This window comes from Staurois parvus, unplaced genomic scaffold (assembly GCF_062004578.1).
Source record: "Staurois parvus isolate SC_StPar_1 unplaced genomic scaffold, SC_StPar_1.0 ptg000332l, whole genome shotgun sequence".
NCBI lineage: Eukaryota > Metazoa > Chordata > Amphibia > Anura > Ranidae > Staurois > Staurois parvus.
The window spans coordinates 1276971-1297008 of NW_028318128.1; the positions used below are offsets into that span (position 1 = coordinate 1276971).

Below are 20038 nucleotides of genomic sequence, written 5' to 3' on the forward strand. Positions count from 1 at the left end.
ACCATTTCAGGACTGGATACTTTTACCCCTTTCCGGTCTAGGGCATTTTTCAGCTGTCACTCTATGACAATTACTCAGTCACGCAACACTGTACCCAAATGAAATTTTTATTTTATTTTTAGACAGATAGAGCTTTTTTTGGTGGCATTTAATCGCCAGTGGGGTTTTTTATGCTTTGAGAATATATATAAGTTTTAAAAAGAAAAAAAAATGTTCTTAGTTTTGGTCATAATATTTTGCTTCACTTCTCTGCTTCACTTCAATTTTACTTCACACATTAATGCTAAAATGGATTCTGCTACAAAATAAATAATCCAAATCAATATATATTATTTAGTCTGTTATGAAAGTTATAGAGTCTACAAACTATGGAACATATATTTGAAAAATGATCAGCCCTGATGAACTGGCTATCTCATTTCTTGAGGCCTGAAACTACACGGTGTATGTTCATAAAGTAGTGAATGTGATTTTGCCAAAGCTTCTTCTGGTAGTGAATCAATCACGGACGTTCGTGCGGATCCGCAGTGGCACCACCCGCACAAATGTGAACCTAGCCTTAGTCTATAGGTGACATCACCAGCCAAGCATTGTAGCCATTGTCTCTGCTCTCTCTTCTCCCCTGAAGCTGGGCTGCTGGGGAGATCATGTAACCAGACCAGATTGCCCTTAGATTAGGTACACGCATCTTTCCATTACAGGGTATTTAGCATACAGATTGAATGAGGGTGGGGGCAGGTTTAAGCTTAGGTATTGACTGGACTTCCACTAAAAAAAAAAAAAAAAAAAAAAAGGAAGGATAGCGTCACATTGCCCAATTAGGTCAGAATGACAGTGCCACCTGATACCAAGTCCCCTTCTTTTTTCTCTTACAGGGAATACTTAACCATACATCCTCCTCCTCCACCCTTCCATCACCCTGTTGCTCTAAAAAGCAGGGATTCCCAGTATGGGAGACCAAAAAACTACCCCCAAGTGAATTTACTAAGGCCTGGACACTCACCAGATCACAGTCAAAAGAAATTGGGGAAGACTTGTTCAATATAAAATGCTTGGATGAAAAATTAATTACTCAGTAGGCTATGTGCAATTCTCAGGGCTCATTGACACCAGCAGATACATAAGAATGCATCCTCTGGTGTGTGGGGTAATGACAGTGGTGGCGATGCAGTCCATCAAACGGTTTACTTTTTTTGTGCAAACTTCACTGAAATGTCCCAAAGTAACATTTCATTAAGTTTTATTAGCTGCAGTGCATAGTGATGCAGTGGATTTCATCACGTCATGCTGAAATGGAAAAAAAAAAAAAAAAAAAAGTACTGAATGCCATACTTTCTTCCAGTGTGCACCACTGATGGCTGGCGTGATGGCAAACAAAGTTTCTGCCATGTCTTGTATTGAAACTGTGCTGGGGAAGGTTGCCAGTGCAGTTCCAACACACCTGGTGTGAATAGGCCCTCAATGTTTAATGCAGGGTGGATAAAATCAATGATAAAAAAAAAAAAAAAAAAAAAAAAAAAAAATTGGATTTTTTTGATTTAAATCAGATTTTTTTTAATAAAATGCTTTTTGGAGGAAAATATATTACTATCCAAAGGTCATTCCATCATGAAGTAAAGATTAGTTTTTTATTTATGTAGAATAAGGCTGTATATGTTTAATTTTTTGGGTAAATAAATTCCATTAATCCATTCACAATGTCATGCTCTTCCAGAGGCTTTTGTAAGATTATTGGGCAGTATCTCTGCCTACAAGATATTATCACAGATGTTTGGTTTACTTTGCAGTTATCAAATCTGAATTTGACTCAGCGGAGATCACATGCCTCTTCTTCACAGCAAAAATGTTATAACATGAACAGAGTTAAGAAAAAGACCTTAATCCTAACTTCTACAAACCTATGAATACAGAATCAACCCCTTCAGTGCTAAGTTTCAAGAAGTTCAGTGAATAGAAACAATATTTTTCTGATTGTTTGGAGTGGAATAGATCTGCACAAGAAGAAAGTGAAACTAAGTGTGAGGAGGAAGGCGCTGACAGTCTAAGTTTCTTAAAATATATATAATTTTGTTTAGCCAAATTAGTTAACAAACATGGATGTTTAAGCAAATAACATATGCTGGAATGTTATTGTTTCAGTTGAATAAATCTATTTAAGTTGTTATTATTAAGGTAATGATTATTTTTCTCCTTCCGAAGTACGACAGAAAAGTTGTCCAAATATGAATGATTAATCTATTAAACTGGGGATAAAAAAACTAATATGAAAAGTTGTTATTCTAAAAATCTTCATCTACAGTACTTGCATATTAAAGTTATACCAGCAAGAATTAGCCTATGTAGAAAACTAGGATTTAAATCAAGCCTTACTGACTAGTGATTTAAATCAGTTTGATTTAAATCAAATACACCCTGGGTTAATGTTCAGCTATGGCGAAAGTATACATTTAAGCTCTTTATAAAGTCAACCCCCCACTCATTTTGAATAGAGTAGGTATGGTTTTTGCCAGCTGTTCCCCACTGGGAAAATTTCCCTTCATTTCCTGTTCTGCAGACACAGCAGGGTGGGGGATATCCTTTTGGACAGCTGTCACCAGAACAAATGTCTCCATAGGAAGATTTTCTATGTACTCAAAATTTTGGACTTTCCCTCACTTTTAAGGCCACCAGAACAAAGAGAGGTTTAATTGCTATCTCCAATCATTTACCATCTATCCAAACAAAAAAACAAAACAAAAAAAACAAAAACAAAAAAAACGTACTGGCTTTATATACAGTATTTCAGGGTAACTGAACTGTGATGGTTGTTTCAAAGCAAAACAAGAGGTCATACTTCCAGAGCGCATTAATGCTAATGGCAAGGACAAGTATTAAACATAAAGACAACAGACAGGCTCACCAAATATATTCTTAACATTTTGTTTGTTGACCAGATAATCTACATATTCCTGGACGACAGAGACGTTGATGTCACTCCTGAAAGAGAGAAAAGGAATTACCAAAAAATATTTGGCTGCTGTGCAGTTATTAATTGAGGTCAGAAATGAATGCTGAAACAATCATCACTTCGGCTACAGGGGTCTGCAGGAAACCTGGCCACAAAAACCCTACAAATAAATGATGTGATGGATTGCATATTCACCTGCTTGTCATTGGAGTGAATGTCGCAGCTACAAGGCCCCTCAGCTTCTTCCCAGCTAGCGCCATGATCCTGTGTATTAAATAATAAAAGGAAACAAATAAGTACAATCTACTACTACCATTCTTGTAGTAGGGGTACAGTGCCTTGAAAAAATATTCATACCCCTTGAAATATTCCACATTTTGTCATGTTACAACCAAAAACGTAAATGTATTTTTTTGGGATTTTATGTGATAGACCAACACAAAGTGGCACATAATTGTGAAGTGGAAGGAAAATGAGAAATGGTTTTCAAAATTTGTTACAAATAAATATGTGAAAAGTGTGGCGTGCATTTTTATACAGCCCCCCAGAGTTAATACTTTGTAGAACCACCTTTCACTGCAATTACAGCTGCAAGTCTTTTTGGGGATGTCTCTACCAGCTTTGTACATCTAGAGAGTGACATTACTGCCCATTCTTCTTTGCAGAATAGCTCAAGCTCTGTCAGATTGGATGGAGAGAGTCTCTGAACAGCAATTTTCAAGTCTTGCTACAGATTCTCAATTGGATTTAGGTCTGGACCATTCTAACTCATGAATATGCTTTGAACTAAACCATTCCATTGTAGCTCTGGCTGTATATTTAGGGTCGTTGTCCTGCTTGAAGGTGAAGCTCCACCTCAGTCTCAAGTCTTTTGCAGACTCTTAACAGGTATTCTTCTAAGATTGCCCTGTATTTGGTTCCATCCATCTTCCCATCAACTCTGATCAGCTTCCCTGTCCCTGCTGAAGAAAAGCATCTCCACAACATGATGCTGCCCCCGCCATGTTTCACAGTGGGGATGGTGTGTTCAGGGTGATGTGCAGTGTTAGTTTTCCGCCACACATAGCATTTTTAGACCAAAGAGTAAAATTTTGGTCTCATCTGACCATAGCACCTTCTTCCACGTTTGCTCTGTCCCCAACATGGCTTCTCACAAACTGTTAACGGGAATTCTTATGGCTTTCTTCTTGCCGCTCTTCCATAAAGGCTAGATTTGTGGAGTGCATGACTAATAGTTGTCCTACAGACAGATCTCCCACCTGAGCTGTGGATCTCTGAAGCTCCTCCAGAGTTACCATGGGCCTCTTGGCTCCTTCTCTGATTAATGCTCTCCTTGCCCGGCCTGTCAGTTTAGGTGGACGGCCATGTCTTGGTAGGTTTGCAGGTGTGCCATACTCTTTCCATTTTCAGATGATGGATTGAACAGTGCTCCGTAAGATGTGCAAAGCTTGCGATTTTTTTTTTTAACCTAACCCTGCTTTAAAAACTTCTCCACAACTTTATCCCTGACCTGTCTGGTGTGTTCCTTAGCCTTCATGATGCCGTTCACTAATGTTCTCTAACAAACCTCTGAGGGCTTCACAGAACACGGAGTTTAAATTACACACAGGTGGACACAATTTACTAATTAGGTGACTTCTGAAGGTAATTGGTTCAACTAGATTTTCATAAAGTCTAGAGTAAAGGGGGCTGAATACAAATGTACACCACACTTTTCAGATATTTGTAAAAAATGTTTAAACCATTTATCATTTTTCTTCCACTTCACAATTTATGTGCCACTTTGTGTTGGTCGATCATATAAAATCCCCAAAAAATACATTTACGTTTGGTTGTAAAATGACAAAATGTGGAAAATTTCAAGGGTATGAATACTTTGTCATAATAACGATCCAGGTTTTTCATGGAATGCTGGATGTGTATATTTTTATTTTAGATTAATTGTTAATCTTATTGCACATTTTGGTGTTTTAAAAAAGGGACAGCACACCATTTATTTCTATGATAATGCAATTTAGTAGTGTGCGAGATCACTGCATTAGCGGTAGCAGCAATCTCATTACACATATTTTACTTTTGAAGCACTTTATTCGTTCTTTGTTACTTGCATACACATACATATAGCAGCACACAAGTTCACATATCATTTCACATACATATGGTGATTCAAATATATCAAAGTTGGTTAAAAACTATGGGGTCTAGTTTTAAGAAATTCACTGTGCAAAGGTCTTAATGACTGCACAGCTGTCACAAATAATTGCTATAATGTGCATGTTAAGTGTGAAATGTAATTTTCAATTAATTTCCTATTCTTTCCAGCTCCATCTAGTGGCTATAATGTGGCATTTTTTTGAAATACAGCAATCAGGAAAAGTAAATGTAATCAGTAAACAGAAAATGCCATTTCACACATACTGTATAGTATTATACACATTGCAGAATATTATTTGCAAAGGCTTTGCAAATGTTGAGACATTGACGCGGGCAATTTTTTAAAAAATAAATAACTTCCTATAAATCTGGAAGGTGATCCGGCTCACTAGTGCCCATCAATCATTTCTGAGTGGGGTTAACCTTTAATAATTGCTCACTAATGATTCAAAGGTCAGTTTTAGACTCAGAACCAATGGCTTTTTGTAAGTATCCCCTATACATACCGTATTTTGTTACATGCATGTTACAGTAATTTTGCAAAAATTATTAGAGGTCTTTTTTTCTTTAATGTAGTTGACGAGCCATGTGATGCTGATCAAGCTTTGATAGCACAAGAACAAGATCTTAAACTAGTATAAATGCCAACATTAACAAACTGTATGAAATGATCTTCCTAAAAAGGTCATTGTATCACTTATCAATGAAAGTTGAAGCGTCTGTTTCCACCAAAGCATTAGTGCTTGCTGTTGGCAACTTGAGCTGGCATTTCAAATCCAAAAATGTATACTGGTGAAAAACTGCCCTGACACTAATGCCAAGTTCACACTTGAGCAGATGGTTACAGGTATTGCAGCTGTTCCCACAACCACCAGCAGCCAAATTGCGCTGTTCTGTAGAGCATTCATAGTGGCACCCCCATGTATCTTAACTTGAAGCTCGTTTGCGGGTGAAGGAACCGCAGGGAAATCGCATTGGTGCAGAAGCACCATCAGATTTCGTTGCAGCTGCATTTTTAACAAGGTCCAGGTACCTTTTTTTATTTGTGTGAACGGAATGGGCTGCTGTGCCAGCGAAACACGGGCTGAAAACCCGCACAGGTGCGAACCAAGGGTAAAGCACACTCCTCGCAATTAAGAATCCTTTTGTCTACCTAAGGCAGAACTATGACCTCCCCAAAAAAATATGTGCTGCAGCACTTCTAAGCACATTTGCATTTTCAGCTACTTCTTAGGTGACAATCATACAGTCGCAAGGTTGCAGGCGCAATTCTAAATGCTGCCTACATACACAGTGTGCGACAGCTGTAACTGTTAGCAGCATCTGTCCGATCTGTACTCTGTATAAATCAGTGGCCAATGCCACCGCTGTTTGCATGTAACTACTCATCTGAACAGTTACATGTAAATACAGCCTCCAACCGATCCTAGGCACAGACAGTGTGGGTCCAGGGTTGGAGATTCTGTAACCAGTTTGCGTGTGGCTATAGCACAGAGTATTGCTGCATTCAAAGATGGCTGCCCATGTGATGGTAGCCTTAGTCCCTCTGTATAGTCCCACAAATACTTGTTCATCCTGCCAGTGAAGTCCACCAAATGCAGCTTCCTGTGATGGTGTGGCAATGATGCTGTACGGCTTCTGAATTCAGAGCACAGTTGCAACTCACATGTAGGCTATACCTAGTTGTACTACAATGGGAGGAAATGTTGCAGTGGTGTAATTATCAGCATTGTCACAGCTGATTCCCAATTCTCTGTAGCTTGTCAATCAGCATCTGACCACACCCAGTCCTACCCACTGCTTTCTGGATTGATAGCACCACCTTTGCTGCTGAAACCTTCCCATTGTGAGCTGCAATGTCTGAGAGGGGAAGCATGTGAAACACAAATTAATTAAGATTTAGCTCAGTCGGGGAGGGTAAAGAAAGCTTCATTTTAGTAAGCTTGTGCATCACATAGTAACTGGATTTGGTATTTGCTTGGACTGGAATCATGCAGAAAGGTTTCTTTATTAAAAAAGAATGGTAGTGGTACAAGGTACAAAGACATTTGAAAAAAAAACTGAAACAAGGACAGGTGATGCAACTAGAATCACATACAGGTGGACTAACACAATACAGCATAAGCACAGAGGGTAAACGTATATAAAGGTACAGTAGTATTCCCATGCAACCCAGAATGCAAGCTAGGAGGGATCGCAGTCGCACCCAAACTTATACCAGGATGAGTATCTCCAAGAGAGGCACATTCATTGGCCCACCAACGGCTTCCATACCCAATCAAATTTTTCCCAGGAGTCTATGGAGAGGGGGGGAGGATACATTCCAAAGAAGTATCATTTCTTTTTTGGTATAGTATAACAAGTAAGAGATCAAGAGCTTAGTATCCCGGGGCCTTTGCTCATCATCAAGGATAAGAAGTGCCAAGGCTGGCAAGGTCAGCTGTAGGCGGTGATTTACAAGCTCAAACATCACCGCCCAAAACCTGGATATCACCGGACAATCCCAGAACATATGGTAGTAGGTGCCCTTGGACCTGTGACATCGAGGACAGTCTGGGGATCTCAGGGGATATAGCCTATTCAACATTTGTGGCCTATAATACACTCTGTTGAGGAATTTTGTTTGGATAAAGTTATCCCTAGAGAAGATCACCAATCTCAAGTTATCCTCAAAACAGTTCTCCCTATCTAGAGAAGGGATATCCACTTTCCAGGCCTTCCAGAGGGCCTCCGTTTTGGGGAAGTTCACACAGAATAAAGCAGAATAGAGGGAGGGAAGTGGTTTGGAGAGGGAGTCCTGGGTCAAGAGATCCTCAATAGGGTCAGTAGTCAACTGAGGGAGCGCTGGGAATTGGGCTCTAACTGCATGACGTAGCTAGGGCCGTTAAGAAAAACATAGGTGAACTTGGGTAATAGAATCATCTTAAAAATATTGATACAGCCCAGGAGGTTCAGCGGTAGCATACTACATTAGGCACACCTATCCCTCACCTGTGTCAGTAGAGGATGAAGGTTAAGCTCAAAAAAGTCCTGGGGATCCTGCTTCACTTGAATCCCCAAAGGGGAACAGTATCAACTTTGGACGTTACTTCAGGTGTGCGTATAAAGTGGACAAACACATCAAAAATGGCCAGGGATGCCCGCAAGGATGACCCCGCATCATGAAGGTAAATAAGCACATCGTCAACATAGAGTGAGATCTTCTCCTCAAAGGAGCCCACTTTAAGGCCCTCAACTGAGCTAGAGTTCCGAATTAATATGACCAGGGGTTCCAACGCCAGGGCAGAGAGGGAGGGGGACAGGGATCATCCTTGTCTAGTGCCCCCTTGTAGAGGAAAAAGCTCAGACAGCCAGTGGTCCAAATACGGGTCGCAGGGGCCTGGTACAGCAAACGCAGCCACTGAAGAAACCGAGACCCAAGACCAAATCACTTCAGTACCTCCCAGAGAAAACCCCACTCCATGGAGTCGAACGCCTTCTCAGCATCAAAGGAGACAATAACCCTGCGGCCGCCATTGGAGTGAGTAGTCAATAAATTAAGGAAAAGTCGGCAAAGATTGATGTCATTACCCTTACCAGGCATGAAGCCAGTTTGATCCACCTGAATTACACACTCTAGGACTTTAGACAACCAGTTGGCAAGAATTTTGGCTAAGATCTTAGCATCTACATTAAGTAGAGATATAGGCCTATGAGAGGCACAATCTGCAGGGTCCTGGCCAGGCTTGGGTACCAACAGAATAATGGCCTCAGACATGGACTCCGGGAACGAGCCCCGGGAGAAGAACTGACCGAACAGGGAAGTGATCCTGGGTGCGAAAAGTTCTTGGTATAGGGAGCAGAATTCTGCAGGAAGTCCATCCACCCTGGGGTTATACCTGGTTGTAACTAGGTTATAGCCTTCTGTACATCCTCCAGGATGATACCACGGTCAAGGCTAGCTCTAACACTTGGGTCAAGGGTAGGGAAGTCAATCTGGTCAAGGTAGGCACCTAAGTTAGATGCTGTGTAGTCCACTTAAGTAGAATATAAAGTTCAGTAGTATTAAAGGAATCTGCCATGGATCTGTTTCAGGGAATCGCAATAGCATCCCATCGGTATCCCTAATCCCACTTATGTGCGTAGCGGAGTACTGTCCCCTAGCCAGCCAAGCCAGAAGCCTGCCATTTTTATTACCAAACTCAAATACCCTCTGGGCTGCAGAAAGCATGGATTTCCCAGTCAACTCAGCTCGGAGCAAAGCAACCTCCCAAAGAGCCAGTTTCAGCACCCCGTAGCTGAAATCGATCAGGGTTATACAGAAATCTTTAGTTATACCCGTAATTTCCCACCTTAACAAGTTGAAAAAGTTAAGCAATCTTTCATTAATTACTTATCTTATCAGTGGGTGAAAGCGTCACACCCAAGTTCTTACATCTTTAACACCTTAAGTTCTGGATGATTTTACCCCCTTTGTAACCAGGTCATTTTTTTTGGTATTTAGCACTGCCACTATCATGTTTTTACACAAATATAGCTTTCTTTTCGTGGTATTTGATCACCATTGCTTTTTTTATTTATTTTTTTATACATAATCAAAAAAAAGACGAGAAAGTTTAGCAAAAAAAACCAAAACAGTATTTTTTCCTTTCTGCTATAAGTATATCCAATAAAAAAAACCTAAATTTCTGCATAAATTTAGGCCAAAATGTATTCTGCTACATGTTTTTGGTAAAACAAATCCAAATATATGTATAGTAATTGATTTGTGTGAATGTTATAGTGTCGACAAACTATGAGATATATACTGGAACTTTAAATATTTTTTTTTAATACCAATAATGGCGGTGATCAACAACTCATAGTGTGATGAGCAATATGACACTAACTGACATTTTGTGGGAACTGATTAACTGCCACTAATACAGTGATCAGTGCTAATACTATACATGGTCACTGTACTAATGACACTGGCTGGGAAGGGCTTACCAACTAGGGGCTATCATAAGGTTAACTGTGTGCCCAAAAATGTGTACTGTGTGCAGTATGTGCTGCTTTTACTAGGTGATAGGTCTGTTTTTACTCCCTGCATTGCAGACAAAAAAAAAAAAAAAAAAACCCGCACATTTGCTGATTGATTTGTGGTGTAGCGAATGACAGTATAGATGAGGCAGTGCAGTATATCTGCATGGGCCAGTCGGAAACTGGTTAAGCTGGTCACACACTGTTTGATTTTCGCTCACTGGGTGGCCTTCTGTCTATCATCCCTCAATTGAAAAATTGAAGGCGTGAGGCAGAAAATTGTTGGGCGAATAGCGGCTACCTCCAATCAGGTGCAGCTGCTGTTTGACTATTTTGACAGCTGGTGAAAATACAAAAGCACGAGATTCATTTACCCGCACTGTGTTGAGTAAATGACACACAAAAATAACTAAATATGTCAGATTTTTTCTCCTTCAGCCGGTATGGCCAGGTTTACATTAACAGCACTGAGATCCCAGTGCCAAAACAACATTTTTCAGGTTTCTTCAGCTGAGGATAGGTTTAGAGCCCAATTACCCCTTCCTGGCCCCACAAAACATAAATGACAGTGGTCTGCGCTATAAAAAAAAAAAACAAGTGTTTTTGGAACAAGTCGTCATATCTTTTGCCTGCACAATGATGTAGCAACATGTGAGATTTAGAACTGCTGAAATTCATCCACTGCTGACCCATGCCTTATTTTCCATACGGAGGCATTTGTAGAAGGACATTTTGTGCTATTAAGCAATTAAAAATACTGTTTGCAGTTGAGACCTTAAGTGCCCGGTCATACCGGGTACGACTTGCCATGTGATGTGAGTTTCAAATTGCATGGCAACTCGCACCCCATTGTCTGCAATTAAAGCGGTCATAACGGTTTGATTCTGACTTGGTCGGAGTTGTATCAATTTTGAAAATAGTGCACGCACTACTTCAGGTGCGACTCACATAGACATTTGTGTCTTGCAAGCCACAGATGTCTTGCAAGTCGTACCCGGAGTCGAAATAACATCCGACTTTGAAATCCTGCGACTTCACTGGAAGCCGCACGATTTCAAAGTCGGAGCGGTGTGACCGGGGACTTAGCCTAGAGTGATGTAGCTCATCTGAATATATAGTTTCTGCAACTTTCAAACAGGTTTCTCTATCCTACTGAAAGACACAGAGTCATATTGCAGAGCCCCTTTACCTCTGACTCTATACCAAAAGAGCACCTGGATGGAGAGTGCTATAAGGTCTGAAGTTCCTTAGTTCTAAGCGCACCAATGGAAACAATGGAGCAAGAAAGTGTAAAGAAAGTCTAAGGCCCCATGTACATGGGACACTTCTTAACGATGGAAAATAACTGCTGGAAAACGTAGGTTAAAAAATATCTGTTTAGCCGCGTGTGCATACAGCGTTTATGCGCGTTTGGAAGCATTTTTTAAAGAAAACCACAGGAGACCTTCCAAAATGCCCAAAATTCACTGAAAAACAGTAAAAAATTAACTAATTCAGACATTTTGAGAGAAATAGAGAGAGCAGAAGCCGAGAGAGCAGTATTTGTTGAGATTAGCTGTTTTTTTTTTGTGGTGTTTGGATGTGTTCCAGCTCATTTCTGTGCAGAAATTATTGCAGCAATGTCTAACATATTTTTTTTCATGTGAAATCTCAAACTATGGTGTACCAGGTCCATTTGAGTACTGGGAAAACGCTTTGCATGCATTTTTCATGATGAAAAAAGGCTCCGGACAGCATCTGGAAATGGAAAAGTAAAAAAAAAATTTTCAACCTTAAACGCTATAAACACAGTTAGCCACGTTTGCAAGTGTTTGGAACGCTGATAACATCTACTGCTGAACACAAGTTTTCTGTGTTCAAAAAAACGACTGTAAACTCAACTGCCTGTAAATGACTGTAAACGAAGATGTGTAAATGGACACATAGGAAAACATTAGGGAGAGTTCAGGGGCTGCTGAAAAGAACAGCTCCTAAACGTGAGTTTATCATCTGCAGTATACATGAGCCCTAAAAGGCACCGACCTACTTTACAAAAACATAACAAGAAGGAAAAAAAGTTACAGCATCAGGAATTGCTGATCAAAAACACCCCAAGAAGTGCTGTGAGGTGCGGATTGAAGGTCAGGTTTCACAGTTAACTGATAGAGTAGTTGTTCAGGTTTACATCAGGTTCAGGACAGGTTTAGGTCAGGATTTTATCCTGTTCACAACTGATGACATGTGCGGTTTAGAAACAGTTTTCATAGTTCCCCAAGTATTTCCCACGTTCAGGTGCCTGTATTCTGCAACTGAACCAGACCGCACAGCTCAGAAATCCTACACTCCCAGTGCACCGGACATATGTGAACAGGCACCATAGGTAGCAATGTTATTTCACATGTCATGCGGATTGGTTGCTGTTCAAACCGCATATACTGTATGTGAACCACCACGAAGGGTTTGCTTTAACCATATCCCTTAGTACCCCTTACTTACCGAGTGCTGAGCAGAGCAGAGCCTGGACAATGTGCAAGTAGCTGACCTCTCGCATCCAAAGAAAATATTCACCAAGCTGGAGTTTGTTATATGTTAATCCAGCTAGGGAACTAGAAGGAAACTGTTCACTATAAAGGGTCACATGAACAGGAGACAGCTTTGCTGAGGTTGCACATTTGCATCCTATTTTGCAGAAACAACTGACACTGTGCTACATGTGCCCTAAATCCTGCAAAAGCAGATATCATTGGGACCAGTGCTTTGCAATCTTTATCTTCAATGCCTAAAAGGGACCCTAAAAGATATACTTATTCTCCAAAAATAATCGAAACACAACCACTACTTAATAGCCCTGTAATCTATTTTTTCTGAAATTGTGTTTTTCTGCTCCTTGTAAATGTCCTCCGTAAACTCCTGAATCTCTCCCTTTCCCTCTGACATCCTGTTGTTTGAAACAAGCAGTGAATGTTAGTTGCGGTCATGTGCATTGTTCTATGCACACTACAAATCCTACAGTCCATAGTACATAATCTAAAATCCATCTCGGGAGCGAAAGAGAAAGGGTGGCAACTTTCAGACATAAAGCAGGACCATGGAGAATGAACAAAAGAACACAGCAGCAAAAGAAAAGAAATAAAATAACAAATAGGAGATACTGTATAGCGAGAGCAATACAAAAGTACTTTTTTGAGTTAAGAATACATACTTGAATAGAATTTTTTTTAACCAGAGTTTAGTGTCACTAGGACAGAGAATCAGAAAGCACTTAAGCCGGTCGATCAGCATGGCAGCCAGGGAACCAGTATGTGAAGGATCGGTAATGATAGCCCTTCAATTTCTCCTGTGACAGGTGTCCTTTGAAGTGTATCTCTGGACAAAACTGTTTTTTCAGCCTTTGAATGGGGAAGGGTTAGATCCCCTGTCATCTTTTTATTGCTGTCTGTGTCCCTACTGAGGAGATTCATCTCCGTATTTCTACTGGTGACCATTAGCAAATAAAGTGAGGGATAATTTTAGAGTTGCCCCAGTCACTTACTGTGGGAGATTTCCTCTATATGCATTTTAAAGCCAAATTCCAGAATTGTAGGAAAAAAAAAGCCTGGCAGAAGGTCTCCCCTGCGACGCAAGAGTTAAAATCTTATTATGTATAGCAGGTAGAAGAACAGGCTGTATTATTTACTCAGATTTCCCACAAAACAGGCTCCAGCACTCTCCTCCTCGTCCTGAAGCTCCAGGCTGTGGGCAGTCCCTTTCATCGCATGCAACACAGGACTAAAACATCGCATTGTATGTGGAGTTTAAAGTTGCTACTACACTATCTTGCCAAAAGTATTGCGCCCCACCCTCCAACTCATTGGATTCTGTGGAGGGAGCTGAAAGTTCGAGTTGCCAAACATCAGCCACCAAACCTTAATGACTTGGAGAGGATCTGCCAAGAGGAGTGGGCCAAAATCCCTCCTGAGATGTGTGCAAACCTGGTGGCCAATTACAGGAAACATCTGACCTCTGATTGCCAACAAGGGATTTGCCACCGAGTACTAAGTCATGTTTTGTGAAGGGGATCAAATACTTTTTTCCCTCATGAACATGCAAATCGGTGCATAATTTGTTAGACATGCATTTCTTTTGAATTTTTTCTTGCTATTCTGTCTCTCAGTGCTACAATACACCTACCATTCGATTTTTAGACTGATCATTTCTTTGTGAGTGGGCAATCATTCAAAATCAGCAGGGGGTCAAATACTTATTTCCTTCACTGTATATATATATATACACACACACACACACACACACACACATACATACACACACACTCGATTTTGCATTTTCGGATAGGGGGTGTGCAACGTCCTACCCATGCCACTATTCGCGGCCTCGGCTGTCAATCACCGTTTCCCGGCCAGTGATCACTTGCCGACACTCGGTGATCGCCGAGTATTACCGACGAGGGAGAGAGCTGTATGTAAACAACACAGTTCTCTCCCCGTCAGCTCCTGCACACTGCTTTGTATGGCTTTGAAGACTGTACAGAGGAAGGACAGATTAAGGATGGAGAAAAGAAAAGCAGAAGAGGTGGCAGGAAAAACTCAAGAATTCAACTTACAAGTGTGTCTTATCCGTCTCCTCTCCCTGTGAATCTGAGCACCGCACAGCTACAGCAACCCCTCCCTCTTGCTGAGCCAAGACATATCATGAAGGATGGAACTGCAACCGTTTTAACATTTCAGATGTGACCTATAATTTTTTTTAAACTATAGGAAAGGAGGGGAACTTTCAATAAGGAAGTGACTGCTTTGGCCTCCACCAAAACAGTAGGCTTCGGCAAGAAGAAGCCGCAGGAATTACAGCACATTTATTTAGTATAATTATTAAATGTTTCACATACAATATGTAGTTTGGTAAAGAACAATCATTTTTATAAAGTTGTTATGGGTAAAGTTCTGCTTTAAACTCCCACCTGCAAAGCACTAGACTGACAGACCCATTGATGAGAAGTGTCAGTTATTAAGGTCCATTCACACCAGATGCAGTGGGACTGCGTTGAGTGTTTATTCTAGCGCAGTCCCACCGCATGAAAAGGCACAGTGCCTTTTCTCCTGTGTGCCCGAATTGCACCACTGCGTCACTGTGGTGTGCAGGCACAGTGTGCTGAACAAAAGTAGAGCATGCAGTATTTTTTTTCAGTGCACCACATGGCAGCCAATTGAACTTAATGAAATGTCTCTGTGACCTTTCAATAAAGTTTGAGAAAAAAAAAAAAAAAAGAACAGTGCGGTAGAAAGTGGTGATTCCCACCAGACAGCACACCAGCTGCTGCATTAGTTCACAGGTTCACACCTAAGCGTTTTGCGGTGCATTTTGCAGAAAAGCACTACAGTCCATTTAACATGATTTCCTATGGGACAAGTTCACATCTCCGCATTTTTGGAAAGAGTTGGGGACTTTTTTTTTTTTTTTATTCGCAAAACGTTGTGTTTTTGGTTCAATAGCGTTGACTGGAGATGCTGCAGTAACAGTCACAAAAAAGTATTACATAGAGAACATTTGTCCCCAACGCAGCAACATCCACACATGTAGGACACCCATTAGAGGGGATTTATTCTTCCAAAGCAAATACACTTTTGCACACTGGTACTGACTAGTATGCCAGTGTTTCTCTTCTCCCTCAGTTTTTCTCCATCACTGAGCTAATGTGACCCCAAGACTGATGGAGAGGGGCAGGGGAGGGTCAAACTAGGATGCTGTGCAGGCAGCCGAAATCCTCCTTATCAGCTGATGATGTCATTGGTTGTCAGGACGCCGGCGTCTAGAAGGTCGTAAATGGTGCACAATGAAAACCTGTGACTGTGTAACTAAAAGACAGGTTTGTTCCACCAGCTGGCTTGTATACATATTTTGATCAATTTTTAGATATTTTGCCAAGGCACCCCTGAAGAAACCTCAAAGCACCCCGGGTTGCCTGGGCACCCTGGTTGAGAAAGGCTGCTCTAAGGCGTATGCTTTCAAAAAATGTATAATGATTTGGTGGTTTTATGTAATCGCCAAGTGTAAAATTATTCTTGTAACCACCTCTCGATCAGTGGGGGTCTATGGACATCCTTGACTTTCTATTCTTATACTGGGATGGTGCCTGCAGCTACAGGCATTCATTTTTGGCCAGCAATTCCCTTTTTTAAAAGCCATCCTAGCAGCTAATTAGCCACTGGATGGCTTTTACAGGTGCTGCTGGGTTGCCATAGAGCTGGCATAGTCTGGATGGTCCCCGACCCTCTTTATGATCCTGGGAGGCCGGAAGCAATGTCATGACTTCACTACCGGTTCTGGAAAATGTAAACAATGCCGTTTCAATTTTCTGGAAAGCAGAGATCAATGTTTTTGTTTTTTTTTTATTATTGAACTCATGCATTTCAGGGCAGAGGAGATATCTGGGGCCTTACACACCCCAGATGTCTCCTTAAAGAGGACCTGTCATGCCTTATTTCTATCACAAGGGATGTTTACATTTCTTGTGGTAAGAATAACAGTGATAAAAAAAAATTGAAAGAGACAGTGTAAAAAATTTAATTAAAGCACCCCGTCTCCCTGCGCAGAAGTGGATGCGTACATAGGCCGTGCCCGCATGTTAACGGTGTTTCCACCACACACGTGCATTATCAACGCAAACGTTACAGCGAGAGCAATAATTCCAGCACTAGACTTCCTCTAACTCTAAACTGGTAACCTGCAAAAACTTTTAACGCATCACCTATGGAGAATTTTAACAGGTTCCCGCCTGGCCTATAGCCAGATGGCAGCCTGCAAAACCCCTCGTCCCTTTGGCGTCCTTTCAGGCATGCGCAGTTTGCATGCCCGCAGAGCCACGCAGTGGCGCGATCTGTCACCAGCCATGTACCTCGGGCATGGCCAATGACAGATCTGAGTACCGACTCCGTTGCCGGTACCATGTGACCTGCTGTGACCAATCACAGCAGAACACATGACAGTTGTATACAATGGATGGCTTCCTTTCATGCCATCCATTTTATACTAGTGTGTCTAGATGTGAATGGTCACAGCGATCACATGCACAAGCTGGGCCAATCACAGCCCAGCTGTGTCATGTGATTAGCCGTGGCCAAATCACAGCTAAGCACAAAAACAAACCTTGAATGAATCGATGTCATTCAGGTAAATGCATGCTTATAGCAAAGTAATTCTTTGCTAAAAGCAAATTGTGTAAAAAAAAAAAAAAATACTGATCACTTCCCCAAAGTAGTACAATGTTACTATGGTAACATTGTACTACTTTGGTCATAGTGAAATATGAAAAAAAAAAATCTTAAAAATAAGAAAAAAAAGTAACAAAACATTAAAATAAAAAAAAATTATAATTTTTTTTTTCATACTGTCACCAGTGTCCCTAATCACTGCCACGCCAGTTATATGATGACGCTGTACTGCACTGGTGACAGTATGTAAAAAAAAAAAAAAAATATATATATATATATATATATATATAGTAAAAATAATTGTTTTAATTTTTTCATTTTCCGAAAAATTGTGACAAAAAAATTACAACTTCAAAAAACTCGACATGCCTGTTATGAAGTACGACGGACTGTCTACTTTGCAAAAAGGGGTCATTTGGGGGATATTTGTACTGTTCTGACATTCTTGGACCTCAAGAAATTAGATTGGCCGTCAGTACTTCAGGATTGATCAATATTCAGACATATCCCATAGTTTGTGAACTCTATAACTTTCCTACAGACTAAATAATACATCTTAATTTGGGTTATTTTCACCAAAGACATGTAGTAGAATACATTTTGGCCTAAATTTATTAAGAAAAATTATTTATTTGCAAACTTTTATAACAAAAACTAAGAAAAATGTTTTTTTTCAAAATTTTTAGTCTTTTTTTGTTAATTTAGCAAAAAATAAAAACCCCAGTGTTGATTAAATACCACCAAAAGAAAGCTCTAGTTGTGTGAAGAAAATGATAAAATTTTAGTTTGGGTACAATGTTGTATGACCGCGCAATTGTCATTCAAAGTGTAAGAGCGCTGAAAAGTGAAAAATGGCCTGGGCAGGAAGGGGGTAAAAGTGCCCGGTATGGAAGCGGTTAAGTACAATAGTTTGGCGCCATTTCACAATGGCGCAATTTTAAAGCATGATATGCATTTTTTTTTAAATACACTTTAATTTTAATGCATAAAAAACAATATGTAAACCAATTTTTGGTAAAATAGAAAAAAAGATGATTTTACGCCAAGTAAATATATCTATTTATTCGGCGTATAATCATCTTTTCTATTTTACCGAAAATTGGTTTATATATTGTGTTTTTTATGCATTAAAATTAAAGTGTATTTAAAAAAAATATTGAATTTGAAAAAAAAAAATTGCCGCAGAAATACCATGTGACATAAAATGTTGCAACACCCACCATTTTATTCTCTAGGGCCTTTGCTTAAAAAAAATATGAAGTAAATTAAAAAAAATTAAAAATAAAATAAAATTAGAAAATGATAAATATTCTAAGTTCTAAGTCATTTTCTAGCAAAAAAAATATTTACATGTAAGAGAGAAATGAGAGAATTTTCCCGGTAGCCAAGCAGTAAAACATTAGTGCAGAAAACACACAGCGGCAGTGAACGGGTTAAAGGACACCACTGAAGTGCCGGCTCTGAGCTCCATCCTCTGTAATGGGCTCCCAGGATCACGGCACAACATTCCCATGGATGGGAGAAGACAGGTACAAGTCAGTACTGTACCTTGCGCTCAGCATCCGCCAATCACAGCCGCCTACACTACACCTCTGTCCACCAATAGCAGCTTCTCCTCTGAGCTCCGACTCCGATAGCTTTTTATAGGCTGCGATCACGTGACCCTCCTGGAACGGCCGACTTCCGCAATGTGGTTTCTAGTAATATGTATTTCTCGGTCAGGCAATGATATGAGCTCAGCATCACGGGACAGGCTCTACACTATGAGTCAGTGTGCTCTCCAGTCCTGTCAGGGTGATGTGAGGTGATAGTCATGTTCTAGGCACACCATACACAGATAGAGGATCCCCCACACCCAGGGCAGGGAGCCCCCCCTAACGGACCGGAAGTCCATCTCCTCTGTTCACTCGGCTCCTCCGTTCCTGTTACTGATTTTCATCCACAGCACCATCTAGTGGCGGAAAACCGAACTGCACATAACACTTCACCCCTCACAGTCCTCATTTAGGGCTCATGTACACTGCAGCTGATAAACTAACGTTTAGGAGCTATTCAGTGGTTTTTTTCAGCAGCCCCTGAACTCACCCTAATGTTTTCCTATGTGTCCATGTTTACGTGTCTTCCTTTACAGTCATTTACAGGCATTTGAGTTTACAGGCGTTTTTTGAACGCACCAAACTTGCATTCAGCAGTCGATTGTATCAGCTTTTCAACACCAAACGCTTGTAAATGTGGCTAAACCCATCTAAACACAGCAAATCGCGTTTATAAGCATTTGCGGTTGAATTTTTTTTTTTAACTCTTCCAGTTCCCAATGCTGTCCAGGGCCTTTTTTTCATCAGGAAAAATGCATTTAAAGTGTTTTCAAGGTACTCAAATGGACAAAACACTGAACACAGGATGTTCCTCCCAAGCTTGTCACACATTGTAATGACCAATTCACACCTCAAATTCCTCATAAAGACTCCCTGTCAGGTGACCTTAATGGCTCCCTCCACCAGACACCTTTCCCACCCTTGGAAACAAAAGAAATGTTAAGGAGCAACTCACACCTAATTATGTCAGCACATACTGCTGTCTCTGCTTCTACTCTGTGTATTTCTCTGAAAAAGTCTGAAATAGTTAATAGTTATTAATTTACCACTTTTCAGTGCGTTCTGTGCTTATCTTTAAAAAAAACACTTCTAAACACAAATGCACATAAATGCGCATAAACGAGTTATGCAAACGCGGCTAAACAGGCTTTTTTTTA

The 20038-nt window shown here is 40.5% G+C and overlaps 1 protein-coding gene across 3 annotated transcripts in view; it reads right to left on the bottom strand.

The window, feature by feature from the left end:
• NPL (N-acetylneuraminate pyruvate lyase) overlaps positions 1-19185 on the bottom strand; it is a 37330-nt gene extending 18145 nt beyond the window's left edge. The window contains exons 1-3 of one of the 3 annotated variants that reach the window (XM_089683987.1): positions 18835-19185; positions 3143-3211; positions 2900-2976 (exon numbers count right to left, since the gene is read on the bottom strand). In XM_089683987.1, coding sequence (XP_089540113.1) covers positions 2900-2976; positions 3143-3211; positions 18835-18848 — 160 coding nt within the window. In that variant the 5' untranslated portion in view covers positions 18849-19185. Of the gene's footprint in view, positions 1-2899; positions 2977-3142; positions 3212-12577; positions 12665-14681; positions 14765-18834 lie in introns of those variants that run through there. The other 2 variants (XM_089683988.1, XM_089683989.1) reach the window with 2 other exon arrangements.
• Positions 19186-20038: the final 853 nt, after the last annotated feature.